Genomic DNA, 19,336 nt, shown 5'->3' on the forward strand with positions numbered 1-19,336 from the left:
ACAGTCATAGTAACATGCAGTACCACCCACCTACCCCCACCTGAGGAGCCAGACCAACTCTGCGCAGTGCCAACCTGCAGTGGGCGGGCAGTCTGGCGGGCTTGGCTCGCTGGCTGACGTGGGGCATGCGTCAACAACATTTCTTGACATCTGCTTCCTTCTCTCGAATTTCGCCTTACTTGGCAACTTCATTCCAAAACACAAGCAGGCCCCCGTCCTGACTTCTTGTCTTGTTATTTCTTTTACCACCCGCTCTATCTTTTTGCTAACCTTTTATACCTGCTTGTTCGTGGAAATTGTTTCGCGCCTTGGGCTGTGCAAAAAAAAACCAAAAAAAAAACCCATTGCCTAACATGGTAGTCGACACGGCATATTACGACGTCCTCGGCGTTCAGCCGACTGCGACCGACCTGGAGATCAAGAAGGCGTATCGCAAGATGGCCATGGTGCACCATCCAGGTATGCACACAGCCGCAGCATGTGGAAGGTCCTTGGAGGCTGCGCACGTAGACCAGTCAGCACAGGAAAAGACTTGTTGGCTAACACATTGACCCTCCTGTCTTTCTCCCATCCCGCAGACAAGAACCCAGACGATCCTACCGCCCACGAAAAGTTCCAGGCTATCGGCGAGGCCTACCAGGTCCTTTCCGATTCTGACCTGCGCAAGGCCTACGATAAGTTCGGCAAGGACCACGCAAAACCGCAGGAGGGCTTCGCCGACCCTTCCGAGTTCTTCACCAGCATTTTTGGAGGTGACGCCTTCGTTGACTGGATCGGCGAGATCGGCTTGATGAAGGACCTGACCACCACCATGGACATCACCATGTCTCCTGAAGAGGAGGAGGAGCTGGCGGCAGCAGCAGCCGCCGCCGATGCCGATGGCGAGTTCCCGGGAACGGAGAGCGCCACCAAGGAGAGCATGAAGACAGCAGGGACCGAGGCGGAAGACAAGACACCTGCGCCGCCCACCGTCACGGTGGAGAACGAAGTGCCCAACGAGAAGCCATCCGCACCAAGCGCTGCGGCCGCGCCTGGCCTGACAACCCCCGGAACCGAGCCCTCCCGTACCACCTCTCCAGCCCCCAGCGGCACCTCGACGCCCAGGAGGCAAGGCATCCCTCTCCGGCCTGCTATTATGGACCGCCCTTCGGACGAGGTGGCAGGGGCTTCTCAAGGCGACTCATCTATACACAAGAAGGACAAGGACAAGAAGAAGACTGGCCTGACTAAGGAGCAGCGAGAGAAACTGGCAGAGTACGAGAGGGAGCGCGCGCGCGTGCGCCAGGAGCGCGTGGATACCCTCTCCAGGAAACTTCTGGACAGAATATCGGTATGGACAGAGACGGACAAGGGCCGCGACGTCACCAATGCGTTCCAGGCCAAGATACGGCTTGAGGTGGAAAACTTGAAGATGGAGTCCTTCGGTATCGACATCCTGCACGCCATCGGCCAGACATACCTGTCCAAGGCCACCAACCTGCTCAAGTCGCAGAAGATGTTCGGCATCGGCGGCTTCTTCGGCCGAATGAAGGACAAGGGCACCATCGTCAAGGAGACGTGGAACACCATCTCCAGCGCCATCGACGCGCAGCAGACAATGGAAGAGATGAGCCGGATGGAGGAGCAGGGCGGCGAAGACTGGACAGATGAGAGGAAGATGGAATACGAGAGGCGGGTGACGGGCAAAATCCTGAATGCAGCCTGGCGCGGCAGCAAGTTTGAGATCCAGAGCGTCCTGCGCGATGTTTGCGACACCGTGCTGAACGACAAGAAGGTGTCTTTGAACAAGCGGCTGGAGCGGGCACAGGCTATGGTCATCATCGGCGAGATCTGCGCAAAGGTACGTTCCCACACCTATAGAAGAAGATCCCTCCTGTGGACCAAGGCTGACGTGTTATTGTGCAAAATGTAGGCACAGAGAAGTCCCGAGGAGGAAGGAGACTTCATGGCATTTGAACAGCTGGTAGCGGAGGCAACGATCAAGAAGGAGAAAGAGAAGGAGAAGGAGGAGCGCAAGAAGAAGCACAAGTCCTCGCAGCGGAAAGCAAGCCCTGAACCGGCGAGCGAATCCTAAGAGAGAATAGACAGGTCGTCCCCACAACGCGCCCTGGCTCTCGGATGATGGATCACAAGCAAGGCTGAATATATCAACCACTTCTGCATACTGGTGACCCGAGGGTATAGTGGACGTTCTATGGGCTCAGATATTCAAGTAGAACTCCCAGTCCTCACGCGAGCAGCACTGGCATGGCACAGGGTGAAAAGAGGCGAACGGATGGTGGGATTGGAGAGCAACTATTTTTTATTTTTTATTTTCATTTTACGATGGTTGCATAAGGCTATATCGACGCCTTTCAGCTTTTTAGAATGCCTTTCATACGAACCTATTGATTCAATATGCAGTCCAAAACAAAATATGGCATTGCCATTTTGAAACATGAAGAAATAGTAGTATGTAAGGAAGATGAAGGGCACGTGACAACGTGGATAGGAATACACGGTACTTGTACCCCACTCTATTTAAGGTCGCGGCTGCGCTGACGTCTCTTGACGCGATCCTTGCACTGTGCAGCCTTCCTGGCATACGTCCAACCATCACGATCCAGATCTTTCCGTCTCTGCGTCAAGGTGCATCTAATCTCCATCGTTGTACCAGGAAGCACATATCAGAAGGTGTTTCAGAACTCCTGGGTCTTTCGGTATCTGCTTGCTCTGGATCATGTCTTCCCCAAGAGAGAGAGTGTATCATCAATGAGCTAAGCCACATCTCACGCCCCTCACGCCTCTCTCAAGTCCTCCCTCTTCCTCACTGCGGCTGCGACAACAAAAAGTCTCGCCAAAAATGTGGCTCCTTGAGACTGACGGTAACGCCTTCGGAGGTAAGTAAACTACCAAGTCATATGATAAAGATTTCAAGGCAGCGGCTGACCCTTGAGGGGTGGCTCACAGGCAAGAAGCTTTGGCTGCGCCCAGGGAAGCGGTATCTATTTGGCAGGACCCCCATGGAAGGTATTCAGTTCTATACTGTCTCAGTCTCACTCACAGCACTTCGCGTCATTGCCGATCTGACCGTCCGCACAGCTGGCCAGATTTGCATTCCGCACAAGACCATTTCAAGAAAGCACCTTACCATCGAGATTGCCGAGGTCCTCCAGGGACAAGGTGTGAGTTCAAAAAATGGATTTCCCTTGTTTGACCTGTCCTTCCGACATCCTAACCATGAGAGGTGTCTGCACACCACTATAGGCGGATCCTCGAAGCCGCTCTACCGTCACTCTTGAGGATCTCAAGACAAAGCTCGGGACACAGATCAATGGGAGGTCGATCAAAGGCGAGCAGTTGATCTTGAGTGAGGATAACAACACAATCAAGCTGGGGGACTGTGACGACCTGTTCCGGTAAGCCATGTCCTATCGGAAGGGAGAAAAAGGAGGGGGGGGGGGGGTGTTTCTCGAAGAAGAAAAAAGACTTTCAGTCTGACTTTAGACGTCCTGGCAGTATCAAGTGGAATCCTGTCGTCATCAGCTTCTCACTGTCCAAGGCCGAGATCGAGCAAGGCGCCATGGCTCTCATACAAGAGACGCTCGAGCCCATTGATATCAAGTATACTACCGACAATCGCCTGGTGGACGTAACATATGTTGTCAGCAAGAGGCGGAATACATCAAGAGTACTTCAGGCTCTCATCAATGGACAGCTCGTTGTCAACCAGACCTTCACAGATGCGATTGCTCACGCTGTTCAACCGGAACTCAACGACAGCAACGGTGCCGAGACATGCCGGCTGGAAAAGGATTTCGAGGGCAACTGGCCGGATGCGACCAAGTACTTGCCGCCCAGAACTGATGGTCCCGGCGCTGATCAGCCAGACGCGGCTTTCGCACCTGATGAGCGAAGAAAGGAAATCTTTGACGGGTACACCTTTGTCTTTTACGAGCGCAAGCGCTATGAGGAACTGCTTCCGGTCCTCACGAGTGCAAAAGGAAAAGCCCTCCTGAGAGAGGTTTTTCCAGGGAAGACAGATATAAACGATTTCATTCGCTATGTGAAAGGGATTGCTGGAGAGAAGGGCTTGGGCGAGTTTGAAGACGGTAGCGAAGGGAGAGGAGTGGTTGTCGTGAGATATGTGCCACCTGGGGAGGATGCAGACGCAGGGTGGTTCCTGAGCTTTTACAACCAGGTGGCACTTCGGCTGGATCACCGGCCCATTGAATCGCGCGACCTGCTCCCTGCCATACTTGATGTCGAGCCTGCGCAGTTGAGAAGGCCTCTTGAGGTGGAATCCACTCCTCGGGAGTCAGGTATGTCACCACCCTCCTTCCCCCCTTTATTTGAGCCATACCAAATTGCAGCACGCAAGCTCACTTTCCTGCAGCCGTGCAGGATCCTATCGCGCCAACCGCTGGTGCTGCAGATAATGCCATGAACATTGACAACCCCCCAGAGGATGCCACAGTAGTCGAGTCGTCCCCGCCTCCGCCACCACGACCTGCTCGGAGGGGTCGCCAACGACCTGCACCCAAAAGCAGATTCAAGAGTTTCAATGTCGATCCGGACAGTGACAATGATGACGGGCCAGCAGAGATTCAACAACAACAACCACAATCAAACGCTCCTGTGCGGGAAGAATCGCAGGGCATGTTCATGACGCAGCCAGACGATGTCAGCGGTCCCCTACAACCATTAGCGACGGCATTGGCCTCGCAGCGAAAGCGCCATGCCACAGAGCGCGATATCATGGAAGAGGTGGCGCCGACAGCTGCACGGATCAAACGGTTGCGCTTGGAAGGGGGTGAGGATCCTCTGCCGGCAGTAGAAACGACCGCTCCAACAGCCGAGGCGCAAGAGTCTCCACCTCGTAGAGGAGGCAAGACCAAGACCCAGGCGACAGTCAAGACCACAAAGGGTCGCAAATCCAAGAAGACTGCCGAGGAGTCTGGTGACGAGCTTCTCGACCAGTTCATCCAAGCCGGTCAGGAAGAAGAAGCGCAGAGACAGGCCGAGGATGAGCTTCTCCGCCGCCAGCTCAACGAGGGCGAGATTGACTTCAGGGATATTAGAGATTCCATGACAGTGCAGCCCATAGAGATCAGACGACGACAGGGCCAGGACGCCGAAGAGGAAAGGAGATGGGACCCGAGATGGAACGGGCTCAAGAACTTTAAAAAATTCCGGAAGCAGGGAGACAGGCAAGTCCGTCCGCAGGCCAAAGTTATCATCTCACTCGAGCCCGTCAGGATGAAGGAGTACGGTATTGGTGACGACTACTGGCTGCAGAATCCGCAGAAGCAGCAGAAGAAGGGCAACACACAGAGCCAGCGCGTCTCACAGAGGCAGGGTGAGACCCAAGCCAGGACCACCAGAGGTCAGGTGGGCAGTGCAACTCAACAGAGCGTAGTGATTGGCAGCGACAGTGAGGCGGAGGAGGAGGATACTGGAGTGAACGACGTTGATGCGTCCTCCTTACCGGACGTGATGGAGATGGAGTCTGCCAGGCCGGCCCGGTCACGAAAGGGCAAGGCAGCTTCGCGGGCGGGGACACAACAAAGCCAGATGGGCCGGAAGCAGACGCGTGCGTCCACGCAGGCGGCTACGGGCAAGCGAGCGGCGCTGGAAGCACCCGCCGCGGAGAAGCCGGCCAAGAGGCGTGCGAGCCGGGTGACCAGGACCACACAGCAAGACAGCGATGAGGACGAGGACAGTGAGGACGGGGGTCTGAGCTTCAGGTTTGGCAAGCGCAAGTAGACAGACCCTCCCCAAAGACACGATCGTGCGGGGCGCATCTCGCAAAGAGGGAGGTTGGAGGGAGCGAACTTCTCTGGCTCTCAAAAGGGATAGTGGGTATCTTCTTGCTTCAGTCAACCGTAGCCGTACAGGTGGCCTCTATCTGAATACCTATCGTTAGCTGGTGCTGTGTAGCTTAGCGTCTATGATGCATATATCTAAAATCTATTGACCACCATGAAACAATCCAGAGCAAGTCCTTCTAAGCAGCGCCGATGTGATTTTCCCCTCCGTCTCAAATATTGGGAGAGAAAAGAGAGCACGCTTTCGCTCAGTCCATCTCCTCCATCTTGTTCCCGGATTCATTCTCCTCCACCAGCAGGCCGATCAAACAGGACTGCAGCATGGTCTCATAGTTGACCCAAGGGTGAACCTCGGCAAACAACCTTGTGCCGTCCTTGCCGGCGCCTCGGAGCAGCTCGGGCCCGCCGCCGGGGTGGAAGGGGATATAAGGGTGGATGTTGTAGACCTTGCCGCCAAAGGCGGTCCAGGCGTCGCGCCCCTTGCGGCCGTTCTGCTGGCGCAGCATGCTCGGGGTGACGCGCAAGTACGGGGCGTCGGGGCCCAGGCCGCGCAGGTCGGAGGTGGGCGACTGGGCAAGGCGAGCCCAGTCGAGCGGGGAGTGGCCTGGCTCGAGGGCGACCTGTCTCGATGGCTTCTTGGGGATGGAGGTGGCCGTGGGAGGCGGGAAGAGACTGCTGCCTGAGGAGGATGAAGCCGCGGTGCGTCCAGAGAGAGGTGCGCCACGCCGGGGTACGGGAAGGTTACGCTCGCGTGTGGGAGCCGGGTCGAGGGTCCCGTTTAGAGTGGGTATGCGCCGTGGTGAGGGTGAGGAGGAAGAGGAGGAGGAGGACGTGGACGCCCTAGGCTGAGGGATGCCGCTGGGTCTCGGTCGGCTGATGGTGGTGGTCGGTAGGGGCGGCGGGGGCATAAGGTCGGATGCGGCCGTGGGCGGTTGGAGCACGACATCGGGTGCAGTTGTCGACGATAATAACGACGACGAAGCTTCTGGAATGACGAGGCCAGGTACGACATCGTTGCCTGGGGTCGGGGTTGTTGCCCTCGGGGTTGTTTGTCCCTCCTCCTCTTCCTCCTCCTCGTTCTCCTGGACCTCCGAGCTAGAGTCAGTGATCTCTAGGTGGGGAGGTGGCTGTATTGACGGTGCTGCCGGCTTTTGCACGCCATCCTTCTTGATGTCTTCGTCCTCTTCAGGGTCGGATGAGTTGATGGTGGGCGACGGCCGTCTTGGTGGTGGCGGTGGTGCACGAGGAGGAGATGGACCACCATCACCCAGCCGCTTCTGTCCCAAAGTGCTCAGGAAGCTGTGTAGCCATTCTGGGGGCCGCAGGCAGACGAAGATGAAGGAAGCGACGATGAGGGAGATTCCGATCAGCGCCATAGCAGGGAGCGGTCAGACTGCTCGGGGGCCCTTGGTAAAAGTCATGAATTTGTGCGAGAGTGAGGGAGGAAGAGAGGGGGTGTGGTTGATGTTGGCGACGGCGCATGTGAAAAGATTAGCGGAGGGGTTAGAAGGGTCTGTGTTAGACCCAATCATGCTCTCACTAATTACTACCATAGTACAGGTGCACCAGGTGGTCCTACAGTACATACCTATTTACATAGTATGTAACCATGCTAGTAGGTCAAGGGCACCTAGACACGCTATGCTGCTTGGAATATGACACGGCGCTATAGGGGCAGGGATAGCGGGAGGGGGTTCTAGGGTTCTTGGGAGCCAGAGTTTCTGCCTGCAGCAAGGGGCAGGGATGAGGATGCCTCAGTATTGCTGGAGGCGTGAACGGGACGGCATATAAAACAGATCTATATACATACATCATACTGCATACTATCTACAATGATTGGAATTGTTCAGGCGAAGACCTGGCAGGCATCGCAGCACAGATTGCTGCTTCATACCACTGCTCTTCTTCTCGAGATAGAGGACGGACTCGCCAGGCGCAGGTGGAGAGGAGACACCTGACATGAAAAATGTGCACACACCGAGGGCAGGTAAGTGCAGAGTAGGCATGAAAGGGGGCATGGAGGGATGGAGGAAAAGGAGGAGGGATTAAAAAGGATAGAGTAAATATTAAAAAAAAAAATAAGAAAAAGGAGGAGAGAAGGCATTGCCCCATCGGCCGCCCCGCCGTCCTCAGTCCCATTATTCATTCTGTTTTCATTTTCAGGTGCCAATACCAAAAAAAGAGGAGATCCACTTCCATTTAACGAGGGTGAGAAGAGGGATACATTGAGACAGACAGACAGACAGACAGACAGACAGATCTAAATTTCCCTCAGTCTGGAAGTCGACCTCGAGCCCTCGTGGATGTTGACGGGTAACAGTGATATTACAATTCCCGCTCTCATGTTGTTGCCGCTCGTGTAGGTGGACAAGTTCGATATCTGTAAGAGGAAAAGAAGTATCCACGATATGCTATGCAATCTAGTCAATTATGCACAGCAATCTCGCGCAAGTACCTCCAGGTCATCATTTACTTCGAGATGACTTTTACACTGATAAACTTGATGCCAGAAGAATACTCAAATTGTTGCCTTGCTTTGTTCGTATATACCTTGCATAGTACTGCAGTGCTACCTGTTAATCGAAGAAGGTTCAACTGGTCATGGCCTCATCAAATGCCGTCCCACCACGACTTCGTTTCCGCTTGCAGTCCCAATTCAAAGCCGCGCTTGGCCCTCCAGGGCTTGCCCGGGACGCCCTTGGCTAGTATACCAGTGTACTTAGACAGTAGCATCTGGGAAGGTAATTGTTACATCAGACATATGCCGAGCCCGGTGCAGCAGGCCAGTACCCTGTACTCTCCCCACTCTCGCCCCCCCCCCCCCCTTCCCCATCTATGTCTCTCCGTCTGATCTCTCATAGAGGGAAAGAGCAGAGAAGCCGCCCCATCCATCAGCGCCCAAACCCACTCCTCACTTCTACAGCGGTTCCCTCGCAACCAACCATTCCAATCTCTCCACCACCAAACATCAAACACCTGCCACCAACCACCACCACTAACACAACCAACAAACCACCGCGACTACATCATACACAGACAGTCAGACCGCGATCGACCTCTACGCGACACACCCACCCTACACGCTCTATAGCAGCACAATTAATCCTGTCTGCTGGACATCGATCCTGCGCGCAACTCATCAGCACATCACGCTTTCGCCTTCGATTTCCGACTCGTCACCACTGTCTCTTCCCCCCTCTCCTTCTCCTACACCGACTCCCAACCCGAACTGCTACCCGCCCCACCGAGCGAACCGCATCTCTACCCGGCAAGATGCTGCCGACAAGATGAGGAACATAAACACCTCCCGCTCCTCAACCACCAGAGAGCCGCCTGTGGCCTCGTTGACCTCCTCCGCCGCCACCACCACCTCCTCGTCCTCCTCGGCCAGGATGCCGTACGATCGATCTAGTCCCATGACAACCTCGGCGTCGCGCCAGCAGCCTCAGATGCCCACCCTGGCCAGGAGGACACAGGGCACCCCCAAGCTGTCCGCTGCCACCATCAACACCACTTCCAGGCCGGCGCCTACATCCGCCCCTCAGCGACAGACCGTTACTCTCGCAGCGCCCGCCCCCCGCAGGTCGGCTCGCCAGCCCGAGCCTATTCACGCTGCCGACCACACGAAACAGAATGGCTCGTCTGCGGTTGGACGTGATTCCAAGTTCTTTTACGCGAGCGACGCCCCGAAGCCCGACAAACCGCCAGCCCAGACCAGGTCCCAACCACCAACACCAGTAGTATCGACGGCAGCAGCAGCTCCAGCAACATTACAGCAGAAGGGCTCGATGTTTTTCTACGCCAATGGCAACAATCTGCCTTCCCGATCTAGCCCGAACATGACAACCTCGTCGCCATACTCGCCCACACTGGCTGCTCCCTCGCAGGACCCGCTGGCAAGCAAGTTCATGTACGCCAATGGGACTCCAGATCTGAAACCCAGCCTTATGACCTCCGGTTCCAGCTCAGTTGTCTCAACCAGCTCTCGGGCCGCGTCGGGGAGATCGGCACTCGCCTCCCAGTCGCCCGCCCTTGCACCTCCGAGGGCGCCCTCACCGCCCAAGCCTACGTCTCAGCCTCATATCCCGACCCAAAGCTCGGCCGGCCCGACCATAGCTGAGAGGCGTAGTATAGTCGCCTCAGCGCCTCACCTGGGCCAGAACGCTGCCAGCCTGCGGCGCATCAGCGCAGAGACACCTCCGAGGCGGTCCTCTGGCCACTCGCGCTCTGGAAGCTCGGCGGCCGACCCTGTCCAGCCGTCCAGCTCTCCCATGGCATCTCCGCTCGGTTTCACCAATCCGGCTCTGTCCATGGCCTCGGTGCTGCAGGCTGCCGAGGAGCTCGCAGAAGACCATGACGACAACGAGAGCATAGTCTCGGGCCTCACCAGCCCCAAGTCGGCCAGCGGCAATGACCCGCTCAACGAGCTCGTCGCCAACGCGCGCCGTGAGCGCAAGGTCCAGGATCTGCAGATCACCAATGCCTCGCTCGAGGCCATCAACCGAACCCTCGAGCGCCAGCTGCGCAAGCAGACAAACGAGCTAAGACGCTTCAAAAGGCTGTCCAGGGCAGGCCGGCTCTCCTCGGCGGTCAGCACCACTGCCGCTCCGTCTCGGACTGTCTCCGATTCCACGGCGAGCGAAGCGCAGGAGGGCCCGCTCAACAACCTAAACCTGTCCGACCTCAGCGAAGAGGGCTCAGGGCTGGATGCGGACGATGATGACCTCGATTCGGAGGAGCTGTCCGAGTCGGACTCGACAGGCTCCGCACACACAAGCCCCAGCACGATGGCAGCGAGAGATGCACGGCATCGGAAGCGGGATGAGAAGCGGCTGCAGGTCGACCTGTCTAAACATCAGCAGCTCCTCGTTGACAGCCAAAAGATGAACCAGAGCTTGAAGAGGTGCCTGGGCTGGACGGAGGAGCTGATCAGGGAAGGTCAAAGGGCCCTAGCCTATCAGGTCCGGGTCAGCGAGGTGGAGGTGGGTGGCCACGGCGCCCCCGAGGACGGTGAGAAGCCTTTCATCTACGACGGAGCCGCGCTTTGGGACCATCACGATGAGAAGCGCAGCGATGTGCTTGACCAGGATGAGGACGTGACAGACGACAGCGAACATGAGGATGCCGACGAGACGATGCGGTTGCGGATCGAGCGTCTGCGGCCTGTTGGCGAGGCCAACGGCAAACAAGCAGCTCAAGACAGGGATAGTGGCATCGTTCTTTCAGGGGAGTCACCGTGATACGAAGTGCCAGGCGCAGACTTCCCTCTTCGGCTACAGAAACGCACGGAGGCAATAGCATTGTGGGATAGGGCGGCGGACCTTGTATGTGCCTGCCTGTTTGACTTTTCCCAACATCTCCACTCCAGGCACTACGCCAAATTTTCTTTTTCTTTTTATTTTCTCCTTCAAGGCCGTGGGAAAGCTTGCTGCGCGCATCTTTGGTCTGGGTCGGTTCTCATTCACCCGCTGGAAGGTAATATGGTTGGATACATTGCATTTGGCGTTCTTGATAAAGTTTTCAATGGTGAAGGACCTGGCAGGGCTTGGGTCGGACGGTACTTCACCAGCACCGTCATCTTTGTTGTTTGTGCACTCTACTTGTCGATTTTCTGTCTCCTTTGTTCACATACTGTCACGGATACCCTACGCGCATATACCGCGGTCTCGGATACGGATTGGTCGGAAATCTGTACATTTATTATTATTATTTTCTGTCTTTTTTTGGAAGTTTGCTGCTTCAAATTCTCGTCTTGTCAATATCCACCCAGTCACCCACCGAAAAAGACCTGGACATAAAGAGGCGTGGTACATATAAATGGGTTCAAAAGTAACAAGGAGAAGGGAGAAGAAGAAGAACAAAAGAAAGAAGACGAGGGCAATGAGCAAGATGAAGCAAGTTTAAGTCCAGAGATGGGACTCGTCACTGGACATGCTAGAATCGTCGCATGTGTGAGAGCTGGGTTGTCTACTGTGCTACTAGTTAAGTAGCCCTAGAAAGAACAAATTCAATTACGGTGCAGCCAAAGATTTATTCATGATGTTTACTGAAATCTATCACACAGCCGCTTTTACAAGCTCGTTTGTTGCCATCCCATACCCTCCAGCAGCCAAATCATCAACTTGGGCTGTCCTGAACTCATGAACTGTCGGCGCTGTTGTCACGGGTGGCACAGAGACTCCTGGTCATTATCGCCTTGTCCTTTTTCCCCTCCCTTGTCTTGGGCTTTTCTCTACCTCCAAACAACCGTGACAAGCCTTCATTCAAACTTGGTGGAAACGGCAGGGTCCAGGTCAGCCGTTATTCCGTGCTCCTCCAGGGTATAGAACCGAACAAGCCTCCCGTCCGGATCCTCAGCAGTCAGCCCCCAGCCCGTGACGCCCTTGTAGACCGCCGTGTGGCGGACACCGGCCGAGATGAAGTGCTCCCTCCACCGCACGAGGTCCGAGTAGCCCTGGACGGCCCAGGTGATGGGGTCCCAGCCCCTCTCCCGGGCGGCCTGCTCGGGCGCGTTGCGGATCTCGAGGGTGGTCTGCGACGGGGTGTGTCTGAGGATCTTGGCATAGACGGAGCCCGTCGAGGCTTCTACATGGTTGAGCTCTGGGAGGTGGGTGAGGGGAAGGTGGGTCGTGTAGAACGCCACGGTCCTGTCTATGTCTGAGGAAGGAAGCTTGAAGTGGTGGACACCGGCCAGAGCCATGGTGGTTGTCATTGCTAGTGGTGATAGTAGTAGTAGTAGTCGTCGTCGTTGTGTAACTGCTTTTGAGGCCTTTGAGATGTAAATGAGAAGTAAAAATTATCTCATATTACCACTGATGACTCTCGACAAAACAAATACACGAGTCCCCTCTGGTGGTGGGAAGTGGTATGAATTTATGAATGCGAGGAGGCATAGGGACGGTGATCGGATCATCCATGGAGGCTCCCGAGCCCTCCGGAGAAGGAAAATAAGAAGGTCCCGACAATTGACACTCGTCGAGCCGGATCATCCACGACGCGGTACTATAGTGACCGTCTTTCATTTACATCATTGATCCTCAGTTCATGGCAATCCAGCAGACACCTTCTGGCTAGGGTCACATGATGGCCTGGAAAGTATCGCCCCCCTGGCTTGACAAGAAAGAATAATCCTCCCCAGCCACCATGACCTGCCCATTCTGCCCTGCCGGCACAGGAAACGGTCCATTCTTTGCCAGTGGGAAGTTGGGGGTACCGTCGTCGTTCCAGGTAAACTTCTGCGCCCGGACGGTGCGAGAGATGTCGCCCAGGGGCTCCGCGGTGGTCTGGGCGTGGTAGACCAGGTAGTGCTCGGAGCCGTCCGGACTGGTGGTGAAGCTGGCGTGGCCGGTGCCGTAGACGCCCTCGAGGGAGTTTTGGTGGAAGACGCAGCCGTCTCTGTGCTTGCGCCAGCTCTGGTACTCCATGGGGTCGTCGCCCACCAGCTCGAGCAGGCCCAGGCAGTAGAAGGGGGTGTTGACGCGGGCGGCCGAGTAGATGATAAAGTTCTGGCCCGTGGTCGGGTTGACGAGCTGCTGCGGGCCCTCGTTGGTCGCCAGGCGCGTGTCTGGCCGCCCGTAGGGGACCCTCTCCCAGGGCTCGCTGGGCACCGAGATGATCCTGCGGTTTGTGAAGCTGGTGTCGACGGTCCACGGGTCCGACATGTGCGTGATGCAGAGGTTGGCAGGCCAGGCTGAGTATTTCTCCTGCCAGCACGAGTAGACGTGGTACATGTGGTCGTTGTGGAAGAAGTAGGTCCCGTCGATGGCGAACTGGTCGTACGTATCGAGCATGCCCTTCAGGGTGAAGTTGGACAGCCACGGGTCGGGCCCTCCGCCCTCCAGGACAAACATGCGGTGGTTCACAGCAGGGCAGTTGATGGGGCAGAGGGCATCCTGCAGCGGAGGAGGGTTGTCTGCATCTGGGGTCGCGGTGAAGATGATGTAGAAGGTACCAGAGATATTGTGAATCTCGGGGGCCCAAAGACTTGTGGACCAGGCCTCGCCGCCCGTGTTGTTGGGGTTGAAGACGACACGCTCTTCAGCATGGTCCCAGTTGTCGGTCAGGGCCTTGCTCCGCCTGATGGTGATGTTGTCATTGGTGGTATAAGTAAATAGATACCACTGCTGGCCGTCGATATCGGTATACTTTGATATCCACGGGTCACCGACATTTTGGGTGAAGATAGGGTTGCTGTAAGTGGTGTTCGTTGTTTTGTTGGTCCCCTAAAAAAAAATTACACGACGCCAAAGCATTGTTTTGTTAGAGAGGCACAAAAGAATAAGAATACAAAATGGCCCTCTCTTTCCGAGCACGCACCACGTTCAGAGGGTTCCAGATCTCAGGTTTAGCTGCGTTAGGGTCGAAGGACTGGCCACGGGCGAGAAGGACATGACCAGACAGCAACACAGCTTGGAAGAGGAACAGGAGGAGACCTCGCCTCCTCTCCTGGAGAGTTAATATCATGATCGAGGAGAGGTAGGAAAAGTGACAGATGATGATGTGTGAGAGAGGGAGAAAAGAGTGATGAATTGTTGACTAGATAAGAGGGTTGGAAAAGGTTGAAGCAGACGGAGTGTCCATATTTGTTTGGGTGGTCAATTGGGTTCATTCGTCCCAAGTCCAAACCAACCCATGAAGGTCGTCCCCCATGTCCGAGTCCATGAGAGGAGATCACCCTGCAGTGCCTATGTGTCGTATACAGAGCACACAGCAGAACGTACATACATAACAGAATTTACAAGTTCATATTGAGTGGAAGAGACAGAGACACTATACCATGTGTTGCCAAATCCAAAAGATAAAGCACAAACAGCTGAGGAAGATGGGAATAGGTCTGTTGTGCTAAGTGACTCACTTTCCCCATTCCCCTCCGCCTGCGGTTACGGCTCCGTAACTCATTATGTGCTAGAAGAAAGTGTCCACGCAGGCACTGAGAATGCAAATGGAGCAACTGCCATGTACACGCCGCAGGGGCGGGGGAGGCTGGGCTCCAGGGCTCAGGCGAGGCTCCACACTGAATCACGCCAGCAGATGCGGGGTTCTTAGCAGCTCAATGTACTGTAGTGCCATCGCTATGTACCGCTTTACTGCCGCTCAGTTTCCGCCCGGCACTTCAGTGCCTGTGCCTCGATGGGGCAGTCAGCACCAGACTGGCACCTCTGCACCTCCGTTCTGGAGTGTTGAAGAGAGATTCTGGCTGCTCCAGTTCCAAAACTATAATGAAAATCGCGCCTATTGAGCATCAATTGGCAGGCAAGACTTTGCCTACTACTCTAGCCAGAGGGCCTCAAAGTGCGAGGAGACACTGAATCGTGATTGGACATATGTACTATGGTGGTAGATGAGAGAGAAAATAGAACCCGGGGGCCGGGGATTCTCAGGGTCCGGGTTCAAGGAAATCAGCTGACCTCGCACGTGATGAGCGGCAGGTCTTTGGCTGGTATCTGCTAGGGCGCACTCTGCAGCAAAATTTCCCCCCAGTCGGCCAGACAAGGGTCACGGCGTGTTCCCCACTGAGAAATTCCTAGAGCGCAAGTCCCGGAACTGTCCAATCAGACCAGCCCAGAACTTCGCAGTTTCTGCTGGTGAGGCACCTTTGCAATCTTCCAAAACCATCACCACCACCGTCTACAGTCGACAACTCTCTCGACGCCAATCCCTCCCTCCCAAAAAGGCCCATCTCGTTTGTGCCTTTTCGACAAACAAACACCAACAACCGATTCGAGTCAGGTCGATCGACAATCAGTCTATTCCATCATCATCATGGCTGACCGAGGTGGTGCTCCTGCTCGTGGTGGCTTTGGCGATCGTGGCCGTGGCGATCGTGGTCGTGGTCGTGGCCGTGGCCGTGGACGTCGTGGTGGCAAGAGCGAGGAGAAGGAGTGGCAGCCCGTCACCAAGCTGGGCCGTCTGGTGAAGGCAGGCAAGATCAAGAGCATGGAGGAGATCTACCTGCACTCCCTCCCCATCAAGGAGTACCAGATTGTCGACTTCTTCCTGCCCAAGCTCAAGGACGAGGTCATGAAGGTGCGTCCTCGGCGTGGTCCTTTCCCTCCTTCTTCTCACGTTGCTGTCGAGTTGAATGGCTCCCCGCTTGCTTGGTTGTGAATCTAACACTCTTGTCTTTCTTTCCTCCCCAAAACAGATCAAGCCCGTCCAGAAGCAGACCCGTGCCGGTCAGCGCACCCGCTTTAAGGCCATTGTCATTATTGGTGACTCCGAGGGCCACGTCGGTCTGGGTATCAAGACCTCCAAGGAGGTTGCCACCGCCATCCGTGCCGCCATCATCATCGCCAAGCTGAGCGTCATCCCCATCCGCCGTGGTTACTGGGGTACCAACCTGGGTCAACCTCACTCCATCCCCGTCAAGGAGTCTGGCAAGTGCGGTTCCGTCACCGTCAGGGTAAGTCTTGTCTCCGTTCCCACTCTACAAACCAACTCGTCCCCGATAAACATGGCCTGGCGCCCGCAATGCGTCTGCTAACACCTTCTGCTCTCCCACGACAGCTGATTCCCGCCCCCCGCGGTACCTCCCTCGTTGCCTCCCCCGCCGTCAAGCGTCTCCTCCAGCTTGCTGGTATTGAGGACGCCTACACTTCCTCCGCCGGCTCCACTAAGACCCTCGAAAACACCCTCAAGGCCACATTCGCTGCCATCTCCAACACCTACGGCTTCCTCACCCCCAACCTTTGGAAGGAGACCAAGCTCATCAGGTCTCCCCTGGACGAGTTCGCCGACACCCTCCGTACCGAGAAGCGCTACTAGATGCGGATCGCGCATGAGGATGGTTGATTATGTTGAGAGGCGTCTTGAGGTCTGCTAATTGCATGGGTACGGGAACTGGTCATGTCTTCCAGCCAGGTTTTACGAAATGAGGACTTACTGGCCCGGCCAGAATTCAGAGAGAGAGAGAAAATACCGAATCACGTTATCTCAATCATGATATATAAAGAATGCGTCCCAAGTGACTCGTACCGTCGATCGAGAGTCGTCCTTTTCGTTGCACCAAGTGCCAAGCACAGAGGCTGACGATACGCTCTCAAGGCTAGATATCCCCTCCAGCTTGTCCAAGTCAACTAACAATGCCATGACAGGAAGAATTATCAGGTCTTGGCGGTCTTTGGTGGAGAATGTCTTCTCCTATAAGGCCGGCAGCATCAAAGTCGACCATCGGCCCGCAAGACGAAGAGAGAACCCTTCTATTTGGTATCACGGAGACTCATCATTTCCAGATCAAGGCTTCCGATTTCCTGATGAGGGTTCAGAGCAGCAGGAAGCCTCGAGCTTCTACCGTAGCCCTTGTCGCGGTGAGCCCCCTGCAACACGACACAATAGGCAGGGTTTGCTAGCATTTCACCTTTGAAGAAAAAGTGACCGGTCGTTGAGAGACGAGTGCATCGACACTCACGTTGTGGCTCGCAAACACTGGGAAAGATCGCTCGTGGATGAAGGCCCATCGCCTTCGTCCCAGAAGAGAACCCGTCAGAGGAAGGCGCAGTCCAAGGAGACCGCAGCATCACTTCATCAGTCGTGAATTTGAGGGTGTGACTTGCTCGTGGTCGTCTGTTCATCCTCCCTTACTCGATGGTCGCTGCCTGTTATCAAGTCCAGCAGAGCCTCCTCCAACACCGGGAAGTAACGATATACCAGTTTGAGAAGGCACAAATCAGGCATCAGGAGGGTCTTTATCTGCCTTTTATTCCCCGCTGTCCCAAGCTTGGGTTCGAGAAATTTCCTCCTCATCTTCATCTTCGACTCTTTTGGTCCCATCCCAACACCGTCACCACTCACACTCTTTTTCTTCTTTTTTTTGGCTTTTTTTGGACTTGATTTTTGGCAAACCCAACTTTGACCATCTCATTCTGTTCCCTCCTACTTCTCTGCTCATTCTCATTTCACATTGCCTTTTGTCTGATCGACGACAGAGTGTATTGACCCGTTTAACTGCTCTCCTGGCTGGCGCGTCTGCGCTGCGTCTTCGCCCATGATGCAGCCGCTCCCTCTCACGTCCCGGTCCCTGATCATGTGCAGCCTCGTCTGTGTCGCTATACTCTGTCTGATCTCTCTCGGCCAAGGTCTCAAAACCCTGGCGGGCTCGCCGGCCTTTGTTGGACCCCGTGCCGGCACTGTTGCTCGCCGGACTTGGGAGTCTGAGCTGGGTCCTTTCTCTCCAGGTCCACCTGGTGATTCTAACAACGAAGAGCATTATGACGCAGAGCTTCCTGTACACGACGGTGATGTTAGTGGATTGAATGCGATTGCAACTATGGCCCCAGAGGACAGCGAAAAGATTCCATGGCCCCTGCCCAACCCTCTCGGGACAGCGCCGCTCTCCGCCGTGGCATCTGTCTTGGGCTGGCATGATGGCGGCGGCGTTTTGAGCGCTCTCTCCCCCAGCATTCTGACTGTGCCTTCCGTCCCCATCCCGTCTTCTGGCCCTGAACCCAATCTTTTTGGCTCAGTCATGACCATTCTGGCTGGTGTGCCCAGCGTCACACCCATGGTCGGCAATCCTGGGGGGAACAACGGCCCCCTCGGTGGGCTCCTCAGTGCCTTATCACAAGCCGCTCCCTCCCAGATCCTGCCCACATCACCCATTACAATGCTACCAGCTGTCACTACAGGGGGCCCTGGTGGTGGTCTCTTGCCTGGTCTCAGTGTCCTCGATGGTGTCGCGTCAGCGCTGAACGGCATTCTTGGCTCGCCAGACCAAGGTAACGGTGGCGGAATCGGTATCCTGGGTCAGCTCTCTGCCAATGTCTTGGGTCCTATGACATCCATCGCTCCCGACCCAGCCTCTGTACTAGCTGATCCCGCCACAGCTGTTTACAACCTCCAGAGTCAGGTTTCGGCTGTTCTCGGCAGCATGCCGTCTGCTTTGGCAGCCGGGATCCAGCTTGCCAACAACGTTGGGAATGATCTTGCTGGCGCGCTGAACGCGACGGACGACCTTCTGGACTCGGCGCCAGATGTGGCCGGTGGCGTGGCTGACCAGGTTGGATCTCTCCTCAACGCTGCTCCCGCCCTCGCCACTGGTCTCCCGGCTGTAGCATTCTCCGCCGTGAACCAGATGGAATCTATCCTGAGCGCGGATCCGGATGCGGTCAATGACTTTGCCGGGCTTCTCGACAACATGAAGGATAGCCTGTCCTCTGCTGTGGCCAGCGCTGCTCCAGAGGTCTCAACTCTTGCCGCAGTTATTGGAAGTGCGGTCGTCGACGTGCTTCCATCGGGTCTTCAGCCTCTGGTGTCAGGTGCGCTCTCGTCGTTTCAGGCCAATGCAGCGGGGCTCCTCTGCCAGGTGTCAGACACTGTCGGTGGGACGGCGCTCGTCTTCGGTGTCCCGTGTGATCAGATCTCGGTGACAGCTGGCCCTCCATCAACGGTCACAGCAGTGGCCCCTCCTTCAGTCTCCGCCTCGCTGACCCTCGTCGAGAGCCTCCCGTTCGGCCCCGCCACGCCTCCATCAAGCCCTCCGTCAAGCGCTCCGCAGCTCGCCTCCTTACTATCTTCCTTGAGCTCATCGGTGC

The 19,336-nt window shown here is 55.9% G+C and overlaps 7 protein-coding genes across 7 annotated transcripts; 3 read left to right on the plus strand and 4 right to left on the minus strand.

Moving 5' to 3' along the window:
- Positions 1-289: 289 nt before the first annotated feature.
- On the plus strand, positions 290-2,074 carry M406DRAFT_107767 (uncharacterized protein; the record flags this gene model as incomplete). The annotated part of the gene is made up of 3 exons (XM_040915266.1): positions 290-459; positions 579-1,840; positions 1,913-2,074. Exons 1-3 carry the CDS (start codon positions 354-356, stop codon positions 2,072-2,074), a joined length of 1,530 nt encoding a protein of 509 aa, XP_040773123.1. The 5' UTR covers positions 290-353.
- Positions 2,075-2,588: 514 nt separating this feature from the next.
- Positions 2,589-5,964, plus strand: M406DRAFT_347383 (uncharacterized protein). Its single transcript, XM_040922285.1, has 6 exons — positions 2,589-2,879; positions 2,950-3,009; positions 3,082-3,164; positions 3,247-3,398; positions 3,499-4,301; positions 4,415-5,964. Exons 1-6 carry the CDS (start codon positions 2,843-2,845, stop codon positions 5,743-5,745), a joined length of 2,466 nt encoding a protein of 821 aa, XP_040773124.1. The 5' UTR covers positions 2,589-2,842; the 3' UTR covers positions 5,746-5,964.
- A 91-nt stretch (positions 5,965-6,055) lies between these two features.
- On the minus strand, positions 6,056-6,436 carry M406DRAFT_224081 (cytochrome b5; the record flags this gene model as incomplete). Its single annotated transcript, XM_040915676.1, has 1 exon — positions 6,056-6,436. A coding segment is annotated over one exon (381 nt), but the record flags the coding sequence as incomplete, so codon positions are not given.
- A 4,641-nt stretch (positions 6,437-11,077) lies between these two features.
- On the minus strand, positions 11,078-11,831 carry M406DRAFT_103049 (uncharacterized protein). The gene has a single exon (XM_040915039.1). The coding sequence runs from the start codon at positions 11,618-11,620 to the stop codon at positions 11,453-11,455; it is 168 nt and encodes a 55-aa protein (XP_040773126.1). The 5' UTR covers positions 11,621-11,831; the 3' UTR covers positions 11,078-11,452.
- Positions 11,832-12,066: 235 nt separating this feature from the next.
- M406DRAFT_332539 (Glyoxalase/Bleomycin resistance protein/Dihydroxybiphenyl dioxygenase) lies at positions 12,067-12,507 on the minus strand (the record flags this gene model as incomplete). The annotated part of the gene is made up of 1 exon (XM_040920754.1): positions 12,067-12,507. The coding sequence occupies one exon, from the start codon at positions 12,505-12,507 to the stop codon at positions 12,067-12,069; it is 441 nt and encodes a 146-aa protein (XP_040773127.1).
- Positions 12,508-12,883: 376 nt separating this feature from the next.
- Positions 12,884-14,270, minus strand: M406DRAFT_46122 (family 43 glycoside hydrolase; the record flags this gene model as incomplete). The annotated part of the gene is made up of 2 exons (XM_040924293.1): positions 12,884-14,029; positions 14,124-14,270. The coding sequence occupies 2 exons, from the start codon at positions 14,268-14,270 to the stop codon at positions 12,884-12,886; spliced, it is 1,293 nt and encodes a 430-aa protein (XP_040773128.1).
- Positions 14,271-15,306: 1,036 nt separating this feature from the next.
- M406DRAFT_103050 (uncharacterized protein) lies at positions 15,307-16,750 on the plus strand. The gene is made up of 3 exons (XM_040915040.1): positions 15,307-15,833; positions 15,952-16,209; positions 16,314-16,750. The coding sequence occupies exons 1-3, from the start codon at positions 15,570-15,572 to the stop codon at positions 16,569-16,571; spliced, it is 780 nt and encodes a 259-aa protein (XP_040773958.1). The 5' UTR covers positions 15,307-15,569; the 3' UTR covers positions 16,572-16,750.
- The last annotated feature ends 2,586 nt before the right edge of the window (positions 16,751-19,336 follow it).

The sequence above is a fragment of the Cryphonectria parasitica genome (assembly GCF_011745365.1).
Source record: "Cryphonectria parasitica EP155 unplaced genomic scaffold M406scaffold_7, whole genome shotgun sequence".
Lineage (NCBI taxonomy): Eukaryota > Fungi > Ascomycota > Sordariomycetes > Diaporthales > Cryphonectriaceae > Cryphonectria > Cryphonectria parasitica.